The 27,436-nt window shown below is 39.0% G+C and overlaps 2 protein-coding genes across 5 annotated transcripts in view; both read right to left on the bottom strand.

Annotated features, from left to right (window-relative positions):
• The window catches only part of cdh13 (cadherin 13, H-cadherin (heart)), a 436,422-nt gene that overhangs the window by 202,608 nt on the left and 206,378 nt on the right, over positions 1–27,436 (bottom strand). The window contains exons 5-6 of the mRNA XM_077567730.1: positions 10,198–10,203; positions 9,926–10,078 (exon numbers count right to left, since the gene is read on the bottom strand). Coding sequence (XP_077423856.1) covers positions 9,926–10,078; positions 10,198–10,203 — 159 coding nt within the window. The remainder of the gene's footprint in view (positions 1–9,925; positions 10,079–10,197; positions 10,204–27,436) is intronic.
• LOC144053349 (uncharacterized) overlaps positions 23,882–27,436 on the bottom strand; it is an 11,454-nt gene continuing 7,899 nt past the window's right edge. For 2 of the 4 annotated variants that reach the window (XM_077567726.1, XM_077567729.1), the window contains 3 exons: positions 27,153–27,206; positions 26,129–26,194; positions 23,882–24,913 (listed from right to left, as the gene is read on the bottom strand). The gene's annotated coding sequence lies outside the window, so the exon portion shown is untranslated. The remainder of the gene's footprint in view (positions 24,914–26,128; positions 26,195–27,152; positions 27,207–27,436) is intronic. The other 2 variants (XM_077567728.1, XM_077567727.1) reach the window with 2 other exon arrangements.

Raw genomic sequence — 27,436 nt, 5'->3', positions numbered from 1 at the left:
CATAAAACCCCACAGAAAGTGAGATAAAAATGTAACCCCTTCGGACCCATAGATGATTGCAGTGGACATGACATATTTGCGTGTCTAAACTAATAAACACATAATTTGGATGATGCCAACAAGCGGGGGTACACCCTGAACTGGTTGCCAGCCAATCCAGGAATCTAATCTAATCTAATATAAAAAATGGGGATAAATAATCTTGTTGTTGAATTCATTTTCTATCTATCTATCTATCTATCTATCTATCTATCTATCTATCTATCTATCTATCTATCTATCTATCTATCTATCTATCTATCTATCTATCTATCTATCTATCCATCTATCCATCCATCCATCCATCCATCCATCCATCCTCATTTTTCAAGAGGCATTAACACTCCATTATACTTTATGAAAATCCATCTCTACTGTATGCCCATGTCAATGTTGCACCACTAATTTGTATTTGATAAACATTAAATAAATGAACGAATGACGTCGTTGTCGTTCTCTCCGGTCACTACAGCTTCATGGCACGAAATAAGGAAAACACTTTTGGACCTCCTCGGTCCAACCTTGCTTTCTGATAATGTCATCTTTCTTGCAACTGTTACTATACTGCCGTGTTCTTGGTGTGGTAAATCAGGCGCAAGTTTGCTCCCAGCTGTCAAACTTTGTGGCCGTGTTTGTGCTGGTATATCACTAGAGCAATAGTCTTAGTGAATAGGACATTAACAGGGCTGCGGGTGCAGTTGTGGAGCAATATTTAGCGCTCTTAGCGGACGCAGCACATTCTTCTGGATTTGACCCAAAGTGTCAAATCTCATTAAGCGACATTAAGCTCAGAGTGCGCACCTACAGTATAGAGTGGAAGATGGTTTGTCTATAACTCATATATTGGGGAAATCATTTTTGATATTTTCAGAGATTGGTGTGGGTATAGGTAGAGATCTGCATATGAATTTCAGTGGGGACAGGTCGCAGTTACCTAACATTAAACCACTTTAAGATTTGTTTTATTTAGAAGAAAACGCTTAACATCAATAAAATACAAAATTATTGGGGTGATTGTTTTGATATTTTCAGAGATTGATGTGAGTGTAAGTAGAGATGTGCATGTGAATTTTGGTGGAAACTAGCCATAGTTTTCTAACATTAAGCCATGTTAGGCTTCTTCTTTATCTTGAACGTCTATGGGGAGGAAAAAGCTTAATGCCTATAAAGTCCAAAATGCTGTGGCGATCAGAAGTTGGAAATTGCTAGTTTGGAAACAGACCCTTACCTTTAATTTTCTGCTGTGTTCACTGATTTACTAAAATTGCCAACTTTGCCAGAATTCACAGTGGCCACACACCCTATATCATGTACAAACCCAATCCCCAAAAAGTTGGGATACTATACAAATTGTGAATAAAAAGTGAATGCAATTATGTGGAAGTGCCAAATTTCAATATTTTATTCAGAATACAACATGACAGGTCAAAAGTTTCAACCGAGAAAATGTATCATTTTAAGGGAAAACGTTGATTTTAAATTCCATGGTGTCAACAAATCTATAAAAAAGTTGGGACAAGGCCATTTTCACCACTGTAAGGCATCCCCTCTTCTTCTTACAACTGCAACGGCGGCTGGCACGGTGGATTGTGTTCACCCAGAATGTTTTCTGGAAGTATTGATCAGCCCTTTCTGTGATTTCCCTTACAGTAAGCATTCCTGTTTGCAGTGCAGTGCCATTTAAGGGCTGAAGATCATGGGTATCCTGTATGATTTTTCGGCCTTGACCCTTACACACAGAGATTGTTCCAGATTCTCTGAATCTTTGGATGATGCTATGCACTGTAGATGATGATTACTTCAACCTTTTTGAAATTTTTCGCTGGCTAACACCTTTCTGGTATTTCTCCACTATCTTTCTGTGCAACATTGGAGAAATTGGTGATTCTCTACCTATCTTCGCTTCTGAGAGACACTGCTACTCCGAGAAGCTATTTTTATACGCCAATCAAGTTGCCAATGGACCTTATTAGTGGTAACTGGTCTTCCAGCTGTTTTCTTGTGTAGTTGTGTAAGTGCAATTGACTTTTCTAGCCTTTTATTGCTACCTCTCCCAACTTTTTGGAGATTTGTTGGCACCATGAAATTTACAATCAACATATTTTCCCTTAAAATTATAAATTTTCTCAGTTTAAACTTTTGACCTTTCATCTATGTTCTATTTTGAATAAAATATTGAAATTTGGCACTTCCACATACCTGCATTCAGTTTTTATTCACAATTTGTATAGCGTCCCAACTTTTTGGGAATTGGGTTTGTAGAGCCATACAGTATATAATTTGTCCTTCCAATGATCCAAGACCATGTTACAGCATGATGACAAAATGTCTTAAATAAAGTCTGTCGGTGGTTTTTTAATTATTATTATTATTTTTTATAGTGTTTTTCATACACAAAGTAACTGAATGTGCTTCAATTCTATTGTCTGTTTGCACTGGGACCTTGTGATATACAGTACACACTAATAGTAGCATGAGTAATGTTTTTGTGTGTGTGTGTTTTATCTATTGCCCACATACAGGGACTAAATGCACACTGGGCCCATTTCCCTGTGTGCAGGGCAGCGTATCGTGCACTCTAAAGTCCAGGAAATTATGGTCCAGTCAAGCAGAAAACAGGAGGAGGATTTGGACAAACGTTTGCAATTGCAGCAACTACAAATAGAGTGGCCATTCAATTGGTATGCATAACAGCTGTCTATTATTGGAATTCATGTGTAATCATAAAATTGAAAAGGTATCAACGCCTGATGAAATAAAGCCCTCTATTAAAATATTACTATATTAATAAAAAAATAAGCCATGTGAAAGAATTATCCATTTTCTATGTCACTTATCCTGTTGAGGGTTGCACAGAGTTGGACCCTGAACGGTCGACAGTCAAACTCAGGCGAATGCACCACTGCAGCAGTGGCCTGCAACATTTAATACTCAAAGAGGCACTTGGACCATCTTCCACAGAAAAACAAAACAAGAAAACAAAAAAACAAAATGGGACACACAGAAACATTTGACATCTAAGAAAGGATAACGTTGCAAGTTCTTTTTCTCTTCTTTTAAACCCGTATGTATTTTAAAAAAAAAAAAAAGTATAGTGTGCTGCAGTTACGAAAGCATTGAACTGCATGCTTACAGAGAACACACAATGTTATTTCTGTATGTAAAATAAAACATTTTAAGCTCTGGAAAAAAGACACTTCGTCAAAGCTTACGTTCAAATAGACTTTACATGGACCTGTTCGGCTGGATCAGACAATATTTTGCATTTTATGCAAAATCGCTGATTGGCTGTAAATGTCTTAACCCCTTCAGACCTGCATTTTTTCTGCTGGACAATTAATTTATTTTTACTTATTTTGACACTTTTCCCACCTGAGAACAACATGGAATAGTTTTTTTTTGGGGGGGGTATCTCATGTTTTTATTTGTTATATTGGACACCAGGATAGTATGGTTGGCTGTAACGTGTTGTAAACTTACCAAGCTTATAAGTAACATTTTTAACATGAACATCATGCAAATCAACTTGTGATTGTGATTGGTTAGCTACGATCCAATCGTGAACCAAAAATGTTGACATTATCCAAACTATGTGTTTTTATTGGTTTAGACACGCAAATATGTCAAGTCCACTGCAACCATCTACGGTCCAAAGGGGTTATTCTACCCGATCAATTGCATCATTGATTGGCTCCGCGAAATAAGAAATTAAATGTTATATTTAACGTTTGCCAGCGTTTTAAAAAAAAAAATACTTTCAAATAAAATAGTCCGTATTTATTTGTGTTTTCTTTGTTATTATGAAATTAAAGCAAAACTTAAATTATCCAGCTGCAGCCAAACAAAATGCAAGCCAAAAATGCCATCTGCTTCTGTATCCATCATCATTTTATCACGTGTAGAGCAGTCAGCTGTCAGTGTGAATTAAAAAGGACTCTATAACCTACTACTATTACAATTATTACTATGTTAAATATTAATTTGGAAAACAATAGTCAATTCAAATACTAATTTTACCTGGTTACCTCAGTGTCGAGTGTCTGCACATCAGGACTGTAGACATCACCTTTATTTTCATACACAGTTGTAAACTGTCATCTGTGAGGTGTGAGTGATGTTTTGTTTTAATATAGTTCATGTAGCAGGGACAGTGCCTCTGGATTGGCAAGAAGGGGGACCGGAGGATGTGTTCCAAGGATCACATTCCTCAGCCTCCCTGGTAAGGTCTATTCAGGGGTGCTGGAGAGCAGGGTCTGTTGGGAAGTCGAATTTCGGATTCAGGAGGAGCAGTGTGAGTTTCGTCCCAGTGGTGGAACAGTCCCAGCGGTGGAACAGTGGGCCAGCTCTACACCCTCGGCAGAATCCTCGAAGGTGCATGGGAGTTCGCCCAACCAGTCCACATCTGCTTTGTGGACTTGGAGAAGGCCGTGTCCCTCTGGGAGTCCTGTGAGGGGTGCTTCGTGAGTACGGGGTACCGAACCCCCTGATACGGGCTGTTCGGTCCCTGTACGACCAATGTCAGAGTTTTTTCCGCATTGCAGGCAGTATGTCAAATGTGTTTCCAGTGAGTGTTGGACTCCGTCAAGATTGCCTTTGTCACAGATTCTGTTCATAACTTTTATGGTCAGAATTTCTAGGCGCAGCCGAGGCGTTGAGGGGGTTCGGTTTGGTGGCCTCAACATTGCATCTCTGCTTTTTGCAGATGATGTGGTGCTGTTGGAGTTCAAGTATCTTGGAGTCTTGTTCACGGGTGAGGGTAGATTGGAGCGGGAGATCGACAGGCGGATCGGTGCAGCTTTTTTTTCTTGGATTTATCCATGGTTTACCTACCCGGAGTAGCAGTATCTCAATAAATGTTGGTGTCAGGTGTCACACTTTAGTGGCTATAATGATTTAGACCAGGGGTGTCAAACTCATATTTGCTCAAATGCCACCCACATGGAGGAAAATATATGACCAAGCGGGCCGAATCGGTAAATTCATTTTATATAACTTAAAAACAATTGCCGTCAATTATACACAGATTTACGCTATTTGTAGGCCAGCCCTTCATTACAGGGATCAACTGTAATAAATTAATTAATTAATTGATTAAAAAAATGGTGGGAAAACAAACAACAACAAAAACAAAGTACGCATTCAATACAGTCACAGCACAGTCAATACCATTCTGACATGTCAAGGAAGCTGAAACATACTCAACGTAACACGCTATGCCTAACTAAAAAAATAAAGTTTACTAAATACAGTAATACATTGATGGCAAAGCAAATACCCTTAAGTACACTTTCACTTTAAAGTTCGCCCGTATCATGGCGTAATGGTTGGCTTGACTTCCCTTTTAGACGTTTCTTTATAGTAGTTGATTGACATTGTAGTTGCGACCAACATCAACACTACCCCAAACTCATATTCAATGGCTAATTTAGGACACTAAGAAACCGCTAATTAAATACGCCGTCATTATATGATATGCCAGAAGCCTCCGACGTAAGTGTCTAGCGACGACCTGTTAGCATGACCAAGGAGTGGTAAATTTGACAGTTTACTTTAATTATTTTTCAATATTCTAGACTAAGGCTACTTTGTAATTCACTATCCATGTTAAAAGGAAGGGAATGTGCCTTAATTTGCATATTTAGGTATTTTTCTTTATAAAAAAAAAAAGAAAAGAAAGAAAAGTTAAATAGAACTTTGTCTAAAAAAAGAAAAACATTCTACTCAAAATGTCAAACTTGGCTGTTTAGATTATAGGAACACAATTTTAAGGACCATGTTAAAAAAAATTACGCCGTCATTATATGATATGCCAGAAGCCTCCGACGTAAGTGGCTAGCGGCGACCTGCTAGCATGACCAAGGAGTGTCTGGCTGCCAGCTGGTAAATTTGACAGTTTACTTTAATTATTTTTCAATATTGTAGACTAAGGCTACTTTGTAATTCACTATCCATGTTAAAAGGAAGGGAATGTGCCTTAATTTGCATATTTAGGTATTTTGTTTATAAAAAAAAAAAGAAAAGAAAGAAAAGTTAAATAGAACTTTGTCTAAAAAAGAAAAACATTCTACTCAAAATGTCAAACTTGGCTGTTTAGATTATAGGAACACAACTTTAAGGACCATGTTAAAAAAAATAATGTTTTTGCCTCATATTGCACTTAAAGTTGTGTTTCTAAATCCTAAACGGCTATATTGGACATTTTGAATTGATTTGTTTGTTTGTTTTTATTTAATGAGAAAAGGCATTTTACAAAATAAATGAAAACACTAAATCCTACACGGGTATTAGACATTTTGACATTTGTTTTATTTAATGAAAAAAGTGCTTTACAGAATAAATGAACACAACGTTCTATCTATCTTTTATATTTTTTTGCTGATCCGAAAAACAATCTGATTCTAATCCGTGATCCGATCCGAACCGTGACTTTTATGATCCGTTGCACCACTAATATATTTTGTTCCCAGAATGCATTGTGTGGCGCAGTTAATGAACTTATAAATATGTTAATCCTTGTCACATGTGTTTATGTTACCAGTAATTAGATTTGTGTTGTATTTAACACATTTATATCGGTCCAGATTTTATTTTTATTCTTTAAACAAACGTAACTTTAGGTTGTGTGTAAAATAATGACATGCAGTGCAATTCCATATACAAGTTACATTGCTCATTTCAAGATTGCTTGTAAAATTACGATAAACGTTTTGATTGTGGCCGGCTGATTAATTGGTTCAACTACTTTTTTTTTTACTTTACAAAATTATCTCGCGGGCCGGATTAAACCCCTTTGCAGGCCTGATCCGGCCCGTAGGCCATATGATTTTTGACAAACCTGAATTGAAGAAACAAATACTCAAATAAAAAATGTATTAGTTTAATGTTGCAAGCACACCCTGATCTTCGCATTTATAATAATCAAGAAAAAACTTTCTTGTATTTTACATAGGTGTTGTTATATATATATATATTAATAAATGTATATAATGTTAACATATAGTTTTTTGTACAGATGATGATCTTTTGCAAGATGGTCATGGTGTTTACTTGTTTTAATCTGGAATTGGACAAGAATATGTATCACATCAGTTAGATTTATATAAAAGATTTTATTTTTTTTTGTGCGGGTATGTTTAAATACAGTACATGTATCTATAATTTACTGACGCGAGTAGTGCCACTGAGGCAATACCTGTATATTGATGTTGACATTAACAGAATAGTCATTTTTAATTGGCAATTAAAGCAAATCGAATGTTCTTTCATCTTATTTCGAAGCATTTATAAGCAGTGCAGCATAATTCACACATCTACTGTGGTTTATAACACCTGCCAAATGTTAAATATTTATGAAAATGGCAGGTGGAGTAAAACCACAGGAGAGTTGATGCTGATGTAGGTAATGGCACCTCCAGATGCCCCAATTTAATTTTTACTCTTTTAGCTCATCCTGTAGTTACAATTGGACTGACTTGATTATTTAAGGTTTGAGATTGATATAAACAGAGACACGTGAAACTTGTCCATTATGTGCTTGTATCTTTCTGTTGAGGTGTTGTTGCCTCTGTCACATTATTATTTTTTAATTATGTACAATCTGAGATTTTACAAGACAAATAGTTTAGGGTAGCTAGTACCTTACTGAAAGGATGATAAAGATCGATGGATCAATTGAGACACATAAATTATTCTGTATACAAGTATTCTATTTTGTGAAAAAGCGCTAAACAAATCTGAATGAATGGTATGAGTCAAGCAAATTAACTAAATAAAAACCAAACTAATTATATTATCTCTGCAAATCGATCATCAATGAAGACAGAAAATTAATAGATTATATTATATTGAAATATTGAAATGGAACGTAAATTAAACTTTTTTTTTAAAGAATAATAAATAATATGTAATACAGTATATATACAAAATGAACGGTCAGAAACTGTTTTTTTAAAAAAAAGGAATGTACTTACAACTTAAGAGGTTATGACAAAAAATACAAAAATAAGAACTTATTTTGAAGCAGCATTGCACATATTTATTTTGTTGGTGTTGGATTGTTGAATAACTTCGACCAAAAATTAAAAGACTGCAGAAAAATAATATATTTTTAAACTAGCTAAAAAATGGGTATACTTTTTTTTCTTTTTTTGCCAATCATGTAGGGCAAGCTTCCCCAATCCTGGTCCTGCAGGTTTTAGATGTTTACGTTCTCAAACACTCCTGATTCTAAAGATCGTTCAATTTCAATAAATCACTTTCCCAAGGCTTGAAAATCTGCTGTAGTTACCCCCATTTTCAAATCTGGGGACTCGGGCTCAATGAATAATTACCGTCCAAGTATGCTAAAGGCCATTTCCAAAATTGCAGAAAAATGGGTGGTAGACCAAATTGTTGAGCAGCAGGTCTCCCTCTCTCCATGCCATGCAGTTTGGTTTCACATTTAAACATTCAACTGAAACAGCCTTGACTTGACTTCATTGAGAAAATAAAATCTTCTCTGGACAATGGTGGAGTTGTAGGGGCTGTATTTTTAGACCTCAGAAAAACCTTTGACACAGTAAAACATACTGTTCTCCTCAATAACGCTCACAATTTAACTTCTCTTATGACGCCATGAGCTGGATCCAACCATACCTGTGTGATCGAACGCAATTTGTATCCACTAACAACTGCAGTTCTGGGTCTCTTCAGCTAACCACTGGGGTGCCACAGGGTTTGGTGTTTCGGTTTTACGCCCTCTTTTCATGGTCATTCCAACGGTATTGTAGCAGACAGATTAACCAAAGCGTTGTCACAGCATGATTGCAAGTGTGCTACTAAACCTGTTGGTATGTATGTACTTCAGTAAAACCAGAGTTTCTCATAATTCTACAATAGACGTAGCAGATCAATGATTGCAGATTGTAATTCAACATAAATCTCTTGGGCTAGAGATTTATTCAAAGCTTTCCTTTAAATTTCACATCAATGAAGTATTTAAAAAAGTTAAAACCTTGCAACTTTTTGGTTGAGTCGTAATGAAATGTTGACTAATGCGGCTAAAACCTTTTTGCATTCCATGTTTTTTAGTCACTTTAACTATTGTATAACAAGATGGTCTCAGGCAAGTCAGAGCACGAAAAGACCATTAGAAGTATGCTACGGCATTATCATCATTGTGCAATATGAAAAAAAGTATAATTTTGTGAGCTGGGCCAGTTTTCACAGTATTGCATATCTGAGGCTTGTACACAAGGTTCTGAATGGTTTTGTTCCTGTTCCTCTGGCTAAATTCAACAGCCAAAGAGTCAGCAGTGAGCGCCTCACCCATGCTTCTCTCTGAGGTGACTGCGCAATCATTCTGCGCAAGAGTGCTTTTTGTCTGTCGGCGTGGGCAAATGAGTTGCCTTTGCACCAAGAATGTCATAGTAAAATAATAGGAGTTGAGAAAAACATGAAATTATCAGAAAGCAAGCTTGGACCGAGGAGGTGAAAATGGGGGACTGACAGAAAACAGCTTATGGACGTACATTTTCCTCATTAAGCGCCATTAAGCTGTAGTGAGCAGAAGGGAATACAACATCATTCATTCATCCTTTTAATGCCCATTAAATACAATTATTGATTATCGGTCATTATGCATGCCAACTGTGTTGTGTTGTCAATGATTAGATTTGCTGGAGGCTAACAGTCAAACGATTTTTATTTGCAAACAAAGCAAATAAATGAGGTTATTGCAGTTGTCATTTTTTGCTTACTTTTGATCCTCTCTTGTAACTTATGCTCACACCAAATATAGACAAGATTCTTATTCAACCTTTTCAAAAGGCGGTCCTTTTGCTTTTACTGATATATTTGCAATATTTGAGTTTTAACAGTTGATTATGAGACATAGATGACTACTCACCTGGTATGAATCGCTGACTTCTCGGTCCAGCGAGCGAGTGACTGACACGTCTCCTGTGTCTATGTCAATAGTAAAGAGACCTTTGGGGTCCTGGTCAGCACCAGGTCCTGTCAGTCGGAAAATATGGTCCCACGACTTCTCTGTTGAAATCACCTGCAGGCCAAAACACACACAGAAAGTCAAAGCTTTGCACATTTGTCTTTTGAGTCAAGCCATTTTCCGGATTATATTGTTGTGTCTAAAGAAATACATTTTGATAGATGTGTACTCACATGAGACTACAGTTTCCAACACCATCCAGCGGGCCAGTCAGAAGGAAAGAAAAAGAGGGGGTAGAGAATGTTATGATCACACAGTGTATCATGAGTTAGACAAGACCTCCTATAGATAGCATGGTGTACGCAGGCACCCATTATCCCGCATGACCATAACGTCATCCACGTCACAACATGAGTGTTATTAATTATTAATAATAACATGTCATTGAAGGTAACTTGAGAAAAAGTGAGCAGTAACCAAGTACTCAGTAACTAAAACACAGCTTTCGGTTTGAAACAGGTACAACCCCTGATGATAAAAAAAAATGTGCATTCAGCGTCAAAATGGGTGAATCTTTATTTTCGTGCCAGGGCAAGTCTAGTTTTGCGTGTTTTTTTTATTTGGTGGATTGCGCTATGCCTTGATAGGCATTCACGGCTTATTCCATTACACAACTCTGCCGCATCTGGCAATTTGGTGATCATGAGTATACAGCAAATTGGGCAATTTTATATTTCCAGTGTTTGATCAAATATTATTTTACAGTTATTTCAACACTGTTAGGATAGAAAGTTACACTGTCAGAGTAAATTTCCTTGAGTGTTGGGTGTAACCTGAATAGCACTAACTTGAGATACTAAACCCCCAGTTGCTCCTGATGCCGTGTTATCAGTAGTCAAAATGTTAAGCGTGTTGAGGGCCTTGTAAGGAGGAAATACGCTATATAAGTGAAGTACCATTTATTTAGCAGAGTAAAGTGTAGTTTGAGTTTCATTTTTAACACTGACAGTAGTGTAATACACTCATACATGTTTAAGCTCCAGAGCTACAGTAGGTGCAGTTTGGCAGAATTAAATGTTTATCACTGAAACTAGTGTAGAGTACGTTCAACACTCCTCAATGTTTACCAGTGTAGATTTTTAACGTTATACACTGTTGGAGTAACACTGGTTAAGTGTGGAAGAAGTAACACTTTGAAAAGTGTCAGATTTAAACTCATTGATGAGGACACATATATACACTTTTCTAGTGTTAGATTTAACACTATCAGTGTTAATCTAACACTATTTTGTTGCAGACTAGATTGTGTCAAACCTTTGACGCAGGTAGTGTAATTTGGTGCATTTGAATGAGGAGCAGGTAGACGCATGTGTGGTGGACGTCATCGTATTTCATTCATAAATATTACAACAGCAGAGGACAATAACTCCAAATTATTGTAGAAATAAAAATAAATAAATAGAATATGAAAAAAAGAAGAAAAAAACCTGGGCTATCCTAACCACATAAACAAAGGCTAAAGGAAGCAAATATCGCCTGGCAGTGGATAACGGAAGCAGGAGCGTATTTAGGAGAGCCGCTCTTTTATACTCCCCCACCACTACCACTGTGTCTTTTGGCATTTAAACAAACAACTTTGCTCCCCTGCCCAGTACTGGAGCTCGTCCACTGAGGAGCCATGTGATTTTACGTCTGAAACTGAGCAGGTGAGCAGAACACCAAGAGTAAACAAAGGCGAGAGCTGCTTGAGGCATGTGTGTGACGTGTAGCACAATGACGTAAATCTCCGTTTAAGACTGTCCACACCCGAGTGGCCCGAGTGAAGAAAAATCCATGGGGCCGTGTGGAAGACAGGGCAAAATGCAGAAAATATCTCCCATTTGCAAAAGCCGAGGCCTGAATTTAAATGGATTAAAAGAGGGGAGCCGCTTATTTCAGCCCGGTGAGCATTAAGTTTAATTCCAACACTGCAACAGTATATGAAGTGACGTAAAGGGGAAACGTGTGATTACAGATTAATTGATTAGAGTGCTGAATATTGCCCTGCAAGCACTTTTCCACAATATTGGTGAAAAAGTTTTATTTTGAGTTTGAGTTTATTTCAGCAAACATGCATTTTCTTTTTGTTCATGAGAAAAAAAAACTAAAAGGAACTTTCATGAATGAAAGTCTCTACAAAATGTGTGTAAAATGGCTTGGAAGGCAGTGAGAGGCATCCTCAAATACAAGTAGTTGTACTTTATAATCTTTACCATCCATTTTCTATTGTGTTTTTTTCTTTATTAGGGTTGTGGCGGGTGAGATGCAGTATATCCCAGCTCACTCTGGGTGAGAGGCAAGGTACCAAACGCCACCCGACCCTCACCATACCCTGCCTGGTTGCTAGTTTACTCTACTTCTTTACAGTTGTTAGCTTCTTTTTTTATTTTTTTACTTTCATGACAGCTAAAAACATTCAACTTATATTTAAAATATTGCCTGTTGAGTTGATAAAGTTTAATGGCAGTTTGAGCCTATAATTAATTAATTCACACTACATGATTTCCCATGGGAAAATTAATTAAAACAAGTCAAACAGCGTTGCTGAAATGAGTTGTGATCAGAATTTGAATTATGAATATTCTATCAGAGTAACGGGGACGTCTCATTCCCATCTACTCCGTCACACAGAGCGATATGTTCTTGTGAGGGAATGAATATTGAACGCCAGTAGCCACCAATGAACACAAACAAACATCCTTATTATTAACATGAGTGTGGTCCGCACCTGACAACTAAAGAATTCAGGGTACAAAGGCAGCAAATAAAAAGAAAAATTCACAAATGGCTCAGCAGCACACCTGCAGCGAGGCACCATAACCAAAATAGCACAGGTGAAGCCGAAATGATGTGACAAGAGGAAGTTGAGCATCATTACCAGATGCTTAGTGGGAGATGGCACTAACAGTACAAATAGTACATGTCTACACAATGACTGACGCAGGTGGTGGCAAATAAACATGCATCCAGTGGCTTTGTCTGTGCTGAATATTTCTCCCACTCTGAGTAGGGCGGGACCGCCGCCACCATGCACCGTGTCTATCAGCGCCAATTAATTGCTAAGCAGACATGAACGGCAATGGGTGTGTGATACTACAAGTATATGAAAATGACAGGAAGTGAGTTGCTGCTTTTCAAAAATACTGAGAATGAGCACTTTGTACTATACTTGTAACCTTCTTATTGCTTTCACCCACTGAAATACTGAAATGCATAAGATGTGAGTGAGAGGAAACAAATACATCAAGCAGTTAACCAAGATAGATAATACCATGTAAAAGTTTAAAGTCAACATTTGATTTGTAGTGTTATTTCAGTCTGTTTTTATTGCTCCGAAATACTTTTGAAGTCACAGATATTGCATTTTAGTGCCGAGATCAGTGTTTCCCAGCCATTACTGAGCCAGGGCACATATTTCACATTGGCAAAAAGCTCACAGCACACCACTTAGCAAAACAATTCCCAAAAAGTGTATATACAGGTTAATTATGTACCCTCCGTCATCTAGTGGAAGAACATTTGATTGTTCTGCCTTTTAATATACATGGTTGTCATAGATAAATGAGAAAAAAAGATATTTTTTCATAGAAAATATGCAATTGACAGTGGATAATTTCCTGCAGCAGACCTGTGATACCTCACGGCACACTAATGTGCTACGACACACTGGTTGAGAATCATGGGATTGATAAATTAAATAATAAAATAGAACATCAAAGTCTTGAAAATATCTGGGACATGATAATTTGGCTACGTTCACACTGCAGGCAAATGTGACCCAGACCAGATTTTTTTTGCCAAAATGCGACCTGTATCTTTTTTTTTTTCTTTTTTTTTTGGGGGGGGGGGGGAGAGCTCAGTATTGATCATTTGACATGTCATCATCATTGTTCTCCCTTTTTTTTTTTTTTTATTATTCTTATTTTTTTTTATTTTTTTTGGTATGTGTGTGTGTGTGTGTGTGTGTGTGTGCGTGCGTGCGTGCGTGCGTGCGTGTAAAAAAAAATAAGAATTCCCATACCGTTCACCTAAACCGAACACTTCAAAATCCAGCCAGAGTCAGGTGACCGCAGCACTGCTCCATGCTGCGGCCCGCCCCAACCGATGCCCCCCCCCCCCCCAGTTGTGTGGTGCATTAAAATTGGAGGGGTGTCTCCACCCTACCCCACTCCCCCCCAAAGTGTGTTATGTGCCCTAAAATGTATTGTGCAAAACTAGTGCCGTGAGTTAAGAGGAGCGACCAGCTGGGCCCCCCCCCCAACCGGGCGGGGGGGGGGAGGCGCACCCGCCCACCAATCTCCCACCCACCCCACCGGGACCCCGGCGGGGCTCGCCCCCCCCCGGATACCGGGGCCCGCCCGAAGTGCCCAGAGGTCCACCGGAGCGGGGCGGGCACAACACCGATCCCGCTCACTCTCCCGGCCCCCGGAGCGCCGAGACCCGGGCCACGGATGGAACCCCCGGCCTAGGGGAGGGGGAGGAGGGCGGACAGGGGAGGGGGAGGGGACGGGGGAAGGAGACGACAGGAAGGGCAGGAGGCAGTGGCAGGGCCGCAGAGAGAGGGGGAGAGGAGGAGGAAGGGCGACGAGGGAGAAGGGACAGGGAGGCGGAGGACGGGCGGGGAGAGGCGAAGAGGGAGAGGAAGCAAGGGGGAGGAGGGGAGAGGGAACCACGGGGCACCCCGGCGGCCCACAGGCCCCGACCCACGTCGCCGGGCCCAGAGCGACGGACCGCGCCAGGGCGGCGACGGACCGCGCCAGGGCGGCGCCGCCCCGAACACCAGGGAGAGCCCCGCAACACAGCACCCCCACGAGACCCAGGGAACGACCAAGACGCAGCTGCCACCCAGCAGCCAACAGAGGGGCAGACCCGCCCACGCCCAGCCAGGGGGGGATAGCACCTGTAGAGTTAGTCCCCTGGCATGCAGTGAATCCGAACATTAGCCCTTAGTGTCCATTGGAGGTGAATCTGCTCGATCCTGTTGGCAGCAACTGGGTTCCTGACTATAAAAATACAACCATTAGTTACAAACTGTCAAATGCAGAGACATCAATGTAAGTTACCACGATGTGGTGGCTCTCGCTAACAGGCAGAATTAAATAACCAAAATTAGGTTAAAATATTCTATATACGTAGACCATATTTCTATGAATTTTGATATTTGTTTTTTATTTGAGGCCGATATTTTTTCCATTAAAATGTGATTTATGAGGAGGTTAGACCATTGGTCGATATTCAGAGTTTGTTTATTTTGCGACCTTTATCTGACTTTTTTATGTCAGTCTGAATGGCTCAGTTCAGATTTTTTCATATTCGACCTGGGTCACTTTCATATGTGGTCCTAGATCAGATATGTATCCGAATTTTTGCAATTTGACGCAGTCTGAGGTCGCATATATCTGACCTCTACGTCATCAAAAGTCAAATATGCGCTCAGCGCGAACGGGGGCATTACTCGGGAGACGTACGTGAATCGGCAAAGTTGTTTCGAGTAACAGTTGTGACTTTATATTTGACTTTAATCCCACTTGAAACGTGAAGCATACAGTTGACATTTGTGGCATTTAGCAACGCAGACGGCTCATTTATTATGCGCGGCAATGACGTCACGTCATCGTTAGAAGATGATGTAGCGAGCAGTGACAGGTGTCAGAGGCTGAGTGTTAAACAACGGAGCCAAGTGCTGGTGCTTTATTAACATCAGCTTTCCTTGTCCTCAACTCTTCACTTTTAACAAGCGGGAGGGAAGTGAGCAGACAATTTAACTCCTGTTCAGTGCATCAAACAAATCATTCCCACCCGGAAACTCCCCATCGTCAACAATGTTCCGTGGGTGTACAACCCACTGCAAGGTCTCCGTAACGCTGGACTGTACATAGTTACTTTGCAAACACAACATTAGGAGTAAGGTTGTATCTACGGGTCACTTTGTGAACACATTATGTTCACACAGCAGACAGACAGAGGTCGCATTTAATATGTAATGTGAACGCTTACTCCAAAAAATAGGATTCCACCCAAAAATTTTAATTGAGCATTAAGACCTGCAGTGTGAACGTAGCTTAATATCTTTTAGCTATCGCCCGCTTCACTTTTTTTTATAATTACTTTCCTAAATAAAATGTCATGTAATATAAGTCTTACAGTATATGATGCACCTTGCCTAAAATGTTTCATATGTCATACCCATATTGAATTTGTTATGATTCATAGACTTTCTGCATCACCTAATGCATTCTGTGAATTATTTTACACACACATTCCCAGATGTCATTCTCCTTGTTGCTCTCTCTGATTCCTATAGTTCAAGATGGACGGATATTAAATGATATTATTAGTCCATTAATGTTGTTATCATTATCCACTGTAAGTGAACGAGCTCAGCTCCTGTTTCGTGTGAATTTATGCATATACCTTCAACACCATCTTCATGTAAAAAAACAGCAGCTTAACTGACAAGCTCGTTAGTAGTAGCATGGCACTTTCTGCTTTTAGGCAGGCTAACTAATTGTTACTATGCAATGATAAAGACTTAACTTATTGAGAATCTTCCTTTTTGCCATCCTACATGTTTTTTTTTTAGTATTTCCTGTTTTTACAGTATTCGTCTTGAATGCTTAAGCATAGGGCCCTATTTTTGTTCTCGGCGCAAGTGTAGTGCAAAGTGCAGTCCATCTAAGTGGGTGACTGGGTGAGGTTCTCTTTTGGTATTTGTGTAGACGAGTGCAGCGAGAAAGGGGTGTTTGCGACATTGTACGCCGTTATGGGATGGAATATAGCCGAGACCCAAACAATCATAGCGGCCTCCCTCATTTGCATTGAAATCAGGGCAGTCTGGAGTCTGGAGCACACGCCGTGCTTGAAATCGGGGATGCAAATTGCCTCGCTGGGCTCGGAGAGGTGGGATAGGCTTGCACATTTATACAGACAAACTGCTAGATCCCGCCCTTGCATGATGTAGATGGCTGCACATGCGACGTAAGCAATAGACTGCATGCACGCCCCGATTGAAGGGAACAGCCTGAATAAGGACACACCCCAAGTACCATCCTGAAGAAAAGGGGATCATATTTAAGTGAATAATGATCAGTCAACTAATATACTGAAGTCATTTACTAGCCACTTTATATTTCAATTTGTTGTACTTTTATCAAAAATAAATATTAAAAATAAATACATTCCAAAAAAAAAAACTATTTAAATGCAAGTAAATTGTTTAGGACCATTTTAGGGAGGCTTCAGCCACTGGTTTATGGGATGGCAATTGTATTCTTTGTTCAGCACGTAGTACTTATTGTTCAGAAAGAAGGAAGAATGTGTGTGCTCAGTTATGTGTTCTTTCCATTCCAAGCTAATGAGGGACACAATGTAAGTTGGAACGGCCTGGCAAGGGTATCAACAAAACAGTGTTGTGAATGAGTCACTAATTAGGAATCAGCTGTGCGTTTTCCCCTATCACAATAAGCCTGAAGGACTACAATCAAGAGGGACTGTGCTGAAAAACCAACAAGATTGCATGGCAATAGCTCAGCAAAATGTCCCTTGTGTAAACAGGCCACAGGTTTCGTTGTGTACAATAAATCCTTGCCTACACAACCACCTTAAAGGCTTACTATGAAAACAGAACCTTTTGACCTTTTGTCAGAAAAAGTTATATGATAACCACGAACAGGGGGGCTCCAAATTCAGCCCGGGAATTTGAGTTGGAGAAGCCCACGATGCGCTTTTTATTCTCCTCCTGCCACGTTCCAACGTTCCAAATACAAAACAATAAGCGGTGACAGTGAATTTAGGTCTTATCATTTTTGTGGTAAAACTGAAGAGAATCTTATGATGTTGACCTTCAAAGCACTTTAGGATGCCATGTTGATGCCTCCCTTACTAATCTTGGTATAAAAATGTTAAGGTTGCACTGCCACTAAATAAAAATAAATAAATTCCTATAGCCTATCTGTGACGTTCAGACTGAATCAACTAAGCCAGCTACTGTGACTGTACTAAAATGTGAACTACTTTTCAAAACCTTTAACATCAGAAATGGGTTATTTAGAAGCTCATTAAACAAAATTCAGAAACTTTATGTAATCAAGTGGTGCAGATATCCATGCAAAAATAAGGCACACTCCATCTAAAGGTGAAAATGTAAAATAAATGAATAAATAAAATTATTGTGCAGTTGAATAGTAGCTACTAGCTAAGTTTTATCAAAGGCAGTCGAATCACATACAGGTACATGCATAGTACAAATTATGATGACAAATATCAAAAAAATTGTCCAACTCCTGTCAATTTACAAAATGTCAAACAGATAACCATGCCAAAATCTTCAAAACTGAACCTGCAATGAACAAAGCATACAACAATTAACCAATAACAGCAGTAGTCAATAAAAGAAGAAATGAAAAAGAAGCAGCTTTATCAAATCAAAAATATTGAGACAAAAACACATCCATATCCCATCCTGAGTATCTCCACAAAATTGATGACTCACAGTCCATCACTCCAATGAGACCCTCATGGTTCACATTAGTGACATATCTTACTATCACAGCACACTGGTCTGTGGAGGTCGCATCTTGTGCGGTGTCAATCTGCACAGAAAACATTTCTGCCTCCCTTCTTTGGAAATCAATTATTTTATTTGCTGATTACGTCGATGACTTTGCTGACATATGTCTTGGAGAACAACGTAATAAGTGATCCTCTGCCTTTAGTCCCGGCCTCATGTTGGCTTTTGCTTTTCTGTATGCACTTATTAACATGCTTTTTGAGAGTCACATCAAATTTGGCTTCTTGGCTTAGAGCTGTCACAATGCTGGACTCTGCCTCTGTCTCTGGTGACACGACTGTTAGATCCGGATAACCAAAAACATTGTAGAACTAATCAATAACATTAAAAAGGAACATAGATGTCTAATTCATCAGGCCACCAAAACTACTACAATAGTGAATAGGCTCCTAATTCCGGTTTTATTGTACTTGGTACATAAACATAAAATGATTGTTTAACGGTTAATTCTACGCACAATACAGAACAATTGCCGACCCAGTACAACAGCCCAACACAATCTGTACAAGTCTGCTTACTAGTAGCTCCTGCTTCATTCGGTTTCTTCTCCTTCACCTCCTCCTTCAATGAGGCCAACCCCCCACCCCCCCTCCTTCTCCTCCAAGAACGGCACCACCTCCTCACCACCATGACTGGAGTCACCAAGTCCTTCAATACTTCCTACTCGTGGCCTTAACAGCTGATGTTTTTGCTAATAATGATAAATGTATATATAATCATAATAATGTTAACTATTGCGTTTTTAATACACATAACAATCGATGTAAGAAAAACACACACATTAATATCTCTTTCGCACACGACCCCCCCACCCACCACCACCACCCACACACACACACCCACACACACACACGTGCTTGTCGACGTGCTGCTGGAACATGCCTCAGCATCTTTGGGCCCCCTTTCTCCACTAAAAAGCTCCGTAATTTTTGCACATTTGGTTGCACTTTCATGAAGCATATTTTTTTCTTCCATCTTATTTTTTTTCGGCACCAACCATTTCCTTCTCACCTGCCATCTTTCTTTTCAACATTTTTCCCTCTTTTCTCCCTCGCTATAACTTGCTAGAAGCAAGCTTCTATAACTTGGGGGATGGGCTTTCCTGGTGGGGCTCGGGCGCTCCTGATGCGCTCGGGCGCTAGTGTTTGTAGTTGATCGACAATCTGACGAAGCATCAACGGTCAGTTGGTCACGCATTGCTCTGAGTTTGTGTTTGAAGCTGACTTGGGCGAGTCACTCCGCCAGGCGCCAGACGTGTGTGTGCTCCTCAAGTGGCATCTAGTGAGCGCGGCTGCGGGGCCGTTGGGGGCTTGTTGTGGCTTTCTTGACAGCGTCTCGACTAGTCAGCCTGTATTTATAAAGTAGTGAACTCGCTGTACATATATGTCCTTAAAAGATTCATATGTGTATTGTAAAACGCGAGGGGCGCAAAAAAAATAAAAAAATATATATAATTTTACTTAAACACTAATAAGCGTGGTGAACTATGTAAACTATGAGACTTGGGTGGCCAAAAGAAACATGTTTACACACCAACCAATAACATTTTATGAAGAGAAATGGACAGGAATATGGAGAACCACATAATTCACATAAAAAGGAGGATGGGGGAATAATATAATGTGGATTTGTGAGTTGTCATATTTGATAGAGCCGATATATAAAAGTTTGCCTTATTGCTTGCTACCATGGAGAATGGTAATGGCACTATGCATTGGCTTGCTAATGGAAGACGGTAGGAAAACAGAGGTCTAAATTAGGTCAGCGTCTATTCTCACCTGACAAATCTGCTTTTTATTGCTTTGGATGTTTTTAAGCTCCTCTCATCATATTGCATAGCACCACCTGCTCCATTTGTCTTATGGTCCAGACACGATATATAGAATTTGCTTCTGCCACCCCCCCAAAAAAGCCAAAAAACAAAACATGACTAATAGTCTTTAAAAAACAAAACAAAAAACTAATAAGTGGAAGGGTGTGTGTGTGTGTTTGGGAGACAAGCATTTTTTTTTTTTTTTTTTTTAGAATAAATAATAAAGCCAGAGGCTGCTTGCATTTAATGCTGTAATATTACCCAACACATTGTGCCGGCTCTGTGTTCTGAAGATACAGCCTGTGCACTGCTCAGTGGCAGTTTTGTTGAGAGCACAAACAAAACAGAAAGCACAAAATAAAAGTAAGCATGTAGGAGCTGGAAGACAGCCATGGGACAGACGATACAGAGAAAGGAGACAGGCTGAGGTCATAACCAAACCAGGATACAAAAAGTACTGAAACAATGCACAGAGGACATATTTTATTTTGTGTTAGATATCATTTGGCACCCCAAGCAAATACTGTACATTATTACCGGTATCTTTTCATGGGGGTGTCACATTGAAACAGAGAAGTTGATTTGTGAGTTGTAACCTGAGGTTGACATTGCATGTTGGTATTTCATAATGGATGTTTGACTTTGATTTGCATTGCGTAAGTGGATGTGTGTTTATCCAAGGAAAACTGAGGCTATTACTCCTAACGAATATAACATTAACTGAAAGAAACTAGAAAATGAAGTACAAACCAATATTTTTGGGGGGTGTATGAAGTTTGACATGTGGAATGTGAACCCCATTTACCCACCCTATTTACCCCAAACCTATCCACTGTTCCAGTGTGCAAGCTGCACATACTGGTACATTATTATAAGTATAATATTGCTGTGTACAGTATATGATGATAAAATATGTTGGAGCCCTGCAAATTCACAGCATTCGCAAATGTGCCTGTTGGCAGCTTTTTGGTGGGGAATTTATCATCTGTTATTCACGGAAAAACTCACATATCTGCATTTGGCTGTAATCTGGAAAAATGAAGTCACCAAATACATTTTTGGAAAATGTTCATAGTAAAATATTGTCAACACTACTACGGTATGAATGTACTTTGGGAGAACAGTTCTGAGGTTATAGAGGTGAAAATCTCCCACTGCACAAAAACTGTGTCTGGGTGAGCAGTAGGGTTATAATAGTTCTGTATTTTTTATTATAGTTAGTTTGTAATTACATTTTTAGGCTTGTTTTGAAACTCACTTAAATTGAAATAGTTTTTAGAGGATTTTTTATGTGTTCCATTTTAGTGTCATTTTAGTATTATTTGTATATTTTTATTTTTTATATATACCAGGGCTTCCACCCAAAACATACTAAGACTGTTTATTTGATTTGTTTATTTGCTATATATTTGCTGTATATGTATTCCTTGTAAGTAATGTCACTCTTTGTCGCCGGAAGTTATCATCACACGAATCATCAAGTTTTTACCGCAACAACATAACTCATACACGACTGTATCTCTTCAAGTAACCAAGTTGAATTCACTCGGTATGCGCCCACCGCTCCAGTTTACTCACTGACTTACATATCGTCGCTTATTTATTCTTATTTTTTTATGTTTTTGGGATAAAACTGAATGCAGACATCTCAAAAACTTAACGAAAAAAAAATGGGGGAAAAATGAACATAAGTGTTTTTCACTTAGCAGCGACGAGTATGATGTATTCAATATGTTTACTGTTCTTCCACACATATGTCCCGTTTACATCCTCTATTCGCTGATTACATATTTTCACTGTCTGTTTGGTAAGATTTCCCCCGCCTCAGAAATGCGCTCGATGCCGACAGTGGCCATCCACTGGTTACAGCCATGAGTCTGGTTTCAAGGCTAGGGATGGACAACCTAAATGATGGAAGGGGGGCAAAATTTTTCCTCAGTACTACTGGTGGCTACATAGGATCACATTATTTTTAAACAGATGTTTGACAAACCTGTTGCCTGTTTGCTTTTTCTGCCTGCCACTATACAGTGTTGACATATTTGGGAAGAGCTATATGTATGATGACTGAAATGTATTTAAAAAAGTACACATTCAACAAAATTAAAAATAATAATGTTGTGAACATAATTCCTGTGATAATTCATTCACTTTTAACCTAACTGCAGACTAGCTAGGCAGAACAAATTTCCTAAAAGACTACATACAACCGGGTAAAAGAGGATATTGATATCTCATTTTAGATACCAAAAAGATGTACTGTAATTATTTTTGCTCTAACATCATCACTATATCAGTGCTATGGGGTAGGTGCCACGGACTTCCGACTTTCGGGTTTCACACATCAGTGTCCTTTCCGGCCACTGATGGTCGCGTTTCAACACTCGCACCCCCACCCCTGTTCCCCTCAACCGCACGCTCCCGCCCCAAGGCGTCTCAACTCTCTGAATTGCTTCGAACTGAGACAGACACACTACCCGTCGACGGGAATGCGCAACCGAGGGGCACAAAGGCGGAAGCGCAAGAACTGGAACGTGGCCCACACGTCGCAAACAGGAAACGGAAGCAAAGCTGATGTGTGAAAACCAGGAAGTCGGAAGTCCCGCCTCCTCCGTGGCATATACCCCAAAGTTTATCACAATAGTTTCTGCGAAAACATATATGTGGTCCGGAAAAACATTGTTATCGTGACAGACCTAAACCAAAACATTTCATAGTAATAGTGACCAGTTAGTGCCATGCTCCAACAAGTAATTGGTGTATTTTACTAAGCTTGCCATTTGCCGTTTTTTTATGAATTCATAATGTGAAAAAGTCATAGATTAACATAGCTGTTGAAATCATGACATATGTTTTATGTTTATTATGATCCTTTTTGATAATTGATTTTCGACAATTATTTGTCTTGTGGGAGGACTATTGCTTATAAAAGCACGGCGAGGAGTTAGAATAGTCTACATGGGCAACATGTGCCCTATAGTCTGAGGCATCATATGACTAGTATAGACGTTGGTCATTAAAGTATTATATTATAATATAAATATATAATAGTATTATAAATGTTGTGATGAAAACAGTTTCACTCTGGAAGTAATTACTGCATATTCTCAATATTTAATATAGGGGAAAAAATCAGTGGTTGACCAGCATGTGGTGAGTGAATTTGTTCAACATGGATCCACCAGTGAAAAGGGGACAATGGCACCATGCTACCTACCCACTCATGAGCAATAATGATTTGGGACAAACCTTAGTTGACAGATATTAAAGGGCATTTCATAGCTCGATGAAGCTTTTGTTGGTGGCTTCGGAGAGGGCAGGGAAGAGACCTCGCTATCAAAACAATTCTGAAAGCAGCAGGAGGTGTGACACCAACAATACGCTTTCAACCCTTCTCCTGAGATCTGCTGTCAAAACAGAATCCTCTGGCCCCCTAGCACTCCCAGTTGCACGCACGCACGCACACACCCACCCACCCACCCACCCACCCACACCCACACACACACACACACACACACACACACACACACACACACACACACACACACACACACACACACACACACACACGCAGGTTTGCCTCTGTGTATTATGAGGACATTTTTTCCAAACCTGTTTAATTGTGTATTACGGGGACACCCCTTTCCGCTAATGCCAGAGAGATGGGACTTGCACCCCAAATTTTTTTTTGGGGTCGTCCAGGGAAATTTCACTTCAAAACTTGAAAAAACTCAACGCACAAAAAAAAGAAAAACCTGAAAAAACAGTAATTATGAGGACATAGATAATGAGCTAAATAAGCCACGCCCATGGCAAAAATGGTAATTATGAGGACCAACTCACATTACAAGGACAAAGTTTACACAACACACAGCAACCATGTCACTGAAGTGACTTGAAAGTTCTGGCATTCTGGCGTTACACAAACTGAAATGACATTGATGTGTAATGACTTACCTGATATAAGGTCGCATTGTTGTGCATAACAATACTGTGAAATGCAAAGTCATACCTGATCCTTGAGCACCATGTTACAACTTTAGGACAGACTGAAACTGGTATGTTAATAAAACAATGCTTCTTATGTGAACAGGTTATCTAGGTCAAGCACATCTTTGTAATGGATAAGTTAGACATGAAACCAGATGCAAAAGAGTCAGTGAACATTGAACATTTTATTCTTTAAAACATGACTACCTCTCATCTTAAAGATGAGCAGTTTTCTAATAGCTCATTACTGGAATACCTTCGGATTTCAGAATTTCTGAAACAGGTTCAATGTAGGAAGTGTCCGAAGTACTGTGAGAATCTGGAACATATTCCTCTGCTGATGAATCCTCACTTGAACTGGATACATCAGCAACCTAATTTTTTAAACAAAAACAATTATTACATACATACAGACATACATATACATATTGTCGCTGTCCTGTGAAAAACACTTCCACCATATTTTCCAGACTATAAAGCGCACCGTGATACAAGCCGTGCCGCCAAGAAGGATCGCTACCGGAGAGCAGCCCGCGACCTAAAAATGGAAACGTGTTTTTCACAGGACAGCAATGATATCCATATATACAGTAGACGCACACATACATGTGCATATATACAGCGGCTCTAAAATTGACACCTGCCGGATGCGGGTTAAAGTTCCTTTTGGCGGGTGGTCATAAATATTTACTAGCTTTACTTCGCTGTTACTTAGTGATGTTACACTCGAAGTAGAAGCTTGAGACAAGTGTCGAGCGCTCGCGGCAGAAGTAGCTCCCGCCATTGATGGGCTAATGTGCTAAAGTTCATTTACCAAAGATAGGTGGTCTTCATCATCAAGCAGTTTTGCATTTTTTTTTTTTTTGCAATCAACGGGATATGTGCCAGATGCTGGAGCAAACTAGAAAAGCATTTAGAACCTTAAGTTTGTGCATATAATGTACTAAAGATTATTATAAATCTAGTCACCACATTTATTCGAAAGATGAGATGAAGCATTTAACAAGAGGGATAGTTAATATGCTTAATCTATGGCATTGCCCCTAAAACGGGTCTTGTGTGATACAGTCCTTCAGTTACAGTAGACGTTTTCTATTTTACTGAGTCAGACAGTCGTTAAGATTGAGACAATTGCTCAACATTTAGCTGCTTGCAACTAAAGACAGCGGTATAAACATGGGTCATAATTTATCCTCTTGACTAAATTATATTCATTCAATGAAAATGCCTGCACTATTAATCCTGGTTGCGTGAAACAAAGATCCATTGCAGATACAAATAACACACAAGATAAAATACCCATCATGCCAGTCCATTCTAGTGCAGCGAAAGGTCCAAAACATAAAGCACATTTATCCAAGCTTGATACAAGTGAATAAACTACCTGATGTTTACACTTCTGTTTAAAAAAAAATAAAAAAATTATAGCGAGTTCACCTCTAAAATCCACCATAAATAAATTAATGGGAAAAAAAGATCACTACAGTGCATAATCTAAATCACCAAACTGCCAACAAATCTTCAATTTGAGATATTTTTAATGTTGACTTGTAGAAATTTTAGTCCCATACAAGCGTATTGTTGGATACAGTATTTTTAACGTCTTGGCAATACACATTGCATAAACAATTGTTGTGATTATATTTGTTAGTTATATAGTTTAGCCCTAGCATCTACTCTACACTCTTCACTCCTAACGTCTTGCTTCTGAAAACTGATTTCAACATCAATATTCAAAAAGAAATCTCGTCACCTGGTCAACTTTGTCTGTGACAGCTACGTCTTCAGCTATGTCTTCAGGTTGTGCGTCAGTTCAAACCTGGTACACATGAAGAAAAAAATACATATAAAATTCAATTCTTAGTAATACACAAGACTGTACCTGTGCATGTACACAGTTACAGTACATACAGAACAATGAATAGGTTAAAGTATTGTGAATGCAAACTCATTTTATTTGCCATTACAAAAATAAATAAATAAATCCTTCTGCACTACAGGTTTGTGTAAATTGGTGACGTCTATTTTTCACAATGAAACAAAAACAAGAAAATACACAGTCCTCAGAGAATCCATACCTGACCAGAGTATGAATTGTGAGGACTGTATGTGTAACTCCAAGCCCTGAAAACTTATTTTACACTCACAGTGTATAAATACACTGTCCTCAGAGTGTCAGTTATTCACAACTACGACATTGTGAGGACTATGTATCTGCGAGGGCTGCTCAGTATTGACAAAACATGCGACATGGGTGTTTTATACAGTGATGGAGATTATTTAAGCATTTAACACATACCTAAAAAAAAAGATCTATCCATATACATATATATACACATACATATAGATATATATACTGTATACATAGCGAGACAGACAGACAGACATAGCGAGATGGACAGAGCGAGACAGATAGATATAGAAAATAAAGATAGAGATAAAGATAAAGAGATCTTTATAATCCAAAGAAAGAAATGCATGTTAATGCGGAAAAATAAGCATGCTCATTGTGATCTAATCTTATCCAATTAAGTTATTTTTTGTTAGTAATGCCCCTCGATACGGTTCTCTCGTATGGCGATGCGCAATTCAGGTAGTCTCTGATTGGTCAAAGTCAGACTAAAGTATACAATACAATATTCATTTGTTGCATGTCTTTGCAATACACATATTGCATGAGCCATTCGTGCGACAAGATATTTTTTTATATATTGTGCCAACGTCTTGCTTCTGAAAAATGTATTTCAACATCAACATTCAAAAAGAAATCTAGTCACCTGGTCAACTTGGTCTGTGACAGCTATGTCTTCAGGTTGTGCGTCAGTTGAAACCTGGTACACATGAAGAGAAAAATACATATAAAATTCAATTCTTAGTAACACGACTGTACCTGTGCATTTACACAGTTACAGTACATAAAGAACAATGAATAGGTTAAAGTATTGTGAATGCAAACACATTTTATTTGCCATTACAAAAATAAATAATCCGTCAGCACTAGTGGTTTGTGTAAATTGGTGACGTCTATTTTTCACAATGAAACAATTAATAGAAAATACAG

This window comes from Vanacampus margaritifer, chromosome 6 (assembly GCF_051991255.1).
Source record: "Vanacampus margaritifer isolate UIUO_Vmar chromosome 6, RoL_Vmar_1.0, whole genome shotgun sequence".
Classification (NCBI taxonomy): domain Eukaryota; kingdom Metazoa; phylum Chordata; class Actinopteri; order Syngnathiformes; family Syngnathidae; genus Vanacampus; species Vanacampus margaritifer.
Note: the sequence above shows the minus strand (reverse complement) of the source record. Positions and strands in the feature narration are given on the sequence as shown.